The sequence below is a fragment of the Magnolia sinica genome, chromosome 10 (assembly GCF_029962835.1).
Source record: "Magnolia sinica isolate HGM2019 chromosome 10, MsV1, whole genome shotgun sequence".
NCBI lineage: Eukaryota > Viridiplantae > Streptophyta > Magnoliopsida > Magnoliales > Magnoliaceae > Magnolia > Magnolia sinica.
In genome coordinates, this window is record NC_080582.1 from 54,308,470 (window position 1) to 54,310,962 (window position 2,493).

The window sequence follows — 2,493 nt, forward strand, 5'->3', positions numbered from 1 at the left end:
CGCGCAATAGAACTGGAGTCCATCAATCAAAACAGCCCCATTGTCAGACGTCAAACCGAAATAGCCCACTCTGCATCACACTTCAAACTAATAAAATCATTACTCTATAGGTCAAACCAACACTCAGTCGGTTCGACCAAGTTACTATAGGTCAAATCGACCAACAGAACTTGGTTTGAACCATCTTGCAATATGCAAGTGCGCATGAGGATGTATTCTGTATTTGGTTTTGACCTTGCACAACACTCATTCTAATCTTTATGGGATTCAGTAAATCACCACCTCCCCAAATATCTTTGTTTATTATTATTATTATTAATTAAACCAACCCATTTTGGGTGCCACCCAAATATAGCCTTAAAAGATAGTCATCTTATAACAACCATCAGACGTTACAAGATGAATGTTGTGGAATGTAGTTTTCTTTAATCATCATCGTCATTACCTCGTCTCAACTTTTTGAAGTCAGGTTATAAGGTGAAATCATAATCTTCATTAAAAAAATAAAAAATGACCCGAATTAGCATCCAGATCCAGACCCAGACCCATATTTGTACCCTGAGCCAGATCCTGAACCCTTACCGTAGCCTGACCTATAACCGCTTCCTGATCCTAAACCATGTCCTAATCTCGAGCCAAAACTGTTGAATCCAAATCCAGATCTGGACCTATGCTATGGTTGTTTCCTTGAAGGAGGGATTGAAGAAGGGAGAGAGAAGGCTGCACGGCCAAGGTTGCATTGAGAGAGAGAGAGAGAGAGGTTGCACAGGGCATCTGGTGGCAGGGATTGAGGGAGACGGCTGCTTGTAGAAGTTTAGGGAGAGAAAGAGGGCTGGACGGCTAGGGAAAAACACCCTTTTAAATGGCCATATACATGCTCGGCCACAATGAAACCGGTATCACTGGTTTCCCTCTTTTAAGTGACGTCATAACATCAGCCGTTGGATGCAACCGCCTCCATCCGACGGCTAGCAATTTGACAGCGCTCGACCTTACAGAATGCGATGGTAAGGTCGAGTGTATAGAACCTTTTCCCTATATATATATATATATATATATATATATATATATATATATATATATATATATAGATATATATATATATATATACATATACATAGAAATGGTTCTATGTGGTGGACCTCATGGGAACTTCCCATGAGGTCGAGCTGTGTGGGCCCCACCGTGATGTGCGTTAAACATCTACCCTATCAGTCAGATGCATCGTTCCATGGTGGGCCTCGGGCTTAAAAATCGAGTCAATCCATGACTTGTGTGGGCCACACCACATACAAAAGTTGAGACAGGTTACTCTCCCACCAAAACAATCATAATCATTTGTTGGGCCCATCAAGATGTGGTTCACAAATCCAGTCCATCCATTATGTGTCCCACTTGGATGAGGGATCAAACCAAGTTTCAGATGCATCCAAATTTCAGGTGGGCTCCACCAAATGCTTTTATATGTTTTAGGTACGTCTTCACATGATTTTAGATTGTATGGCCCACTCGAGTTTTGTAAACAGCTAATTTTTGAGATATCCCATAATTTAAAGGAGACCCATCAAATGCATGGTGTTGATTTTCGACACACATCATGGTGGGCCCATGGTGTTGACCGCATAGAAGCATTTCCCAATGAAAAAAAAATGTCCATTATTTTAACTAAAAGGGCCTATCAATATATCATGATGCCACTAAAATTGAAATTAAAAGAGGCCAATATAAGAGGGCCTACTACAAATAAAGTACAAATAAAGTGTGTTTTTCCTTACAATGGAGGGAATCACGATCTCAATAATCACTGAGGTAAGATGGATCTTCACCTAACAATTTGGTCATATTTCTTCTCTGTCCGAGGGTCTCAGCCCCAACAAATACGTCCCTAGTCTCGTGCATTTCTGTAGCAAAATTTCTCATTTCCATCCGTTCTCTTGGAGATTCTGTGGAACATTCAACTGCAATCCTGATCACTGCAATCAAGCGTTCTCGCACTCTACCTCTTTGAGCTCTTATTATCTCGGTGTTTTGGACAGATCCATCTTCTTCTTTTGAGAGGAGTATTGGATCCACAATCTCCATTACTTTGTCTGGAAAAGCCTTCTTTGCAAATGTAATAAGGCTTAGATTATAACACATGTCATCAGTGGGCCTCTTTCCTGTGAACATTTCCAACAAAAGGATGCCAATGCTATACACATCTCCGTGTGTAGATGCCTCACCACCCATGCTGTACTCTGCAGTTCACATGTTTTTTTTTTCTTTTTTTTTTTCTATTAATTCATCGTTACAACAACATGTAAAGAAGAAGATTGCTAATCTTAGAAACCCATACACTAAAATGAGTTAAGAAAACAGATGGACATTACGAATTGAATGCCTGTTATTGAAATATTCGTAGGGCCATAGGATATTTGTGACAGATCCACCATGTCCATTTTCCAGGTCATTTTATGTACTGGGCCCAAAAATGATACCAGTACCAAGCTCTAG

General features: G+C 40.2%; 1 protein-coding gene across 1 annotated transcript; it reads right to left on the reverse strand.

Moving 5' to 3' along the window:
• Nucleotides 1-1,794: 1,794 nt before the first annotated feature.
• Nucleotides 1,795-2,229, reverse strand: LOC131217520 (probable LRR receptor-like serine/threonine-protein kinase At3g47570). Its single transcript, XM_058212457.1, has one exon. The coding sequence runs from the start codon at nucleotides 2,227-2,229 to the stop codon at nucleotides 1,795-1,797; it is 435 nt and encodes a 144-aa protein (XP_058068440.1).
• Nucleotides 2,230-2,493: the final 264 nt, after the last annotated feature.

Coding starts and splice junctions, on each gene's coding strand:
- LOC131217520 (XM_058212457.1), bottom strand. CDS start 2,229: ATGGGTGGTGAGGCATCTACACACGGAGATGTGTATAGCATTGGCATC.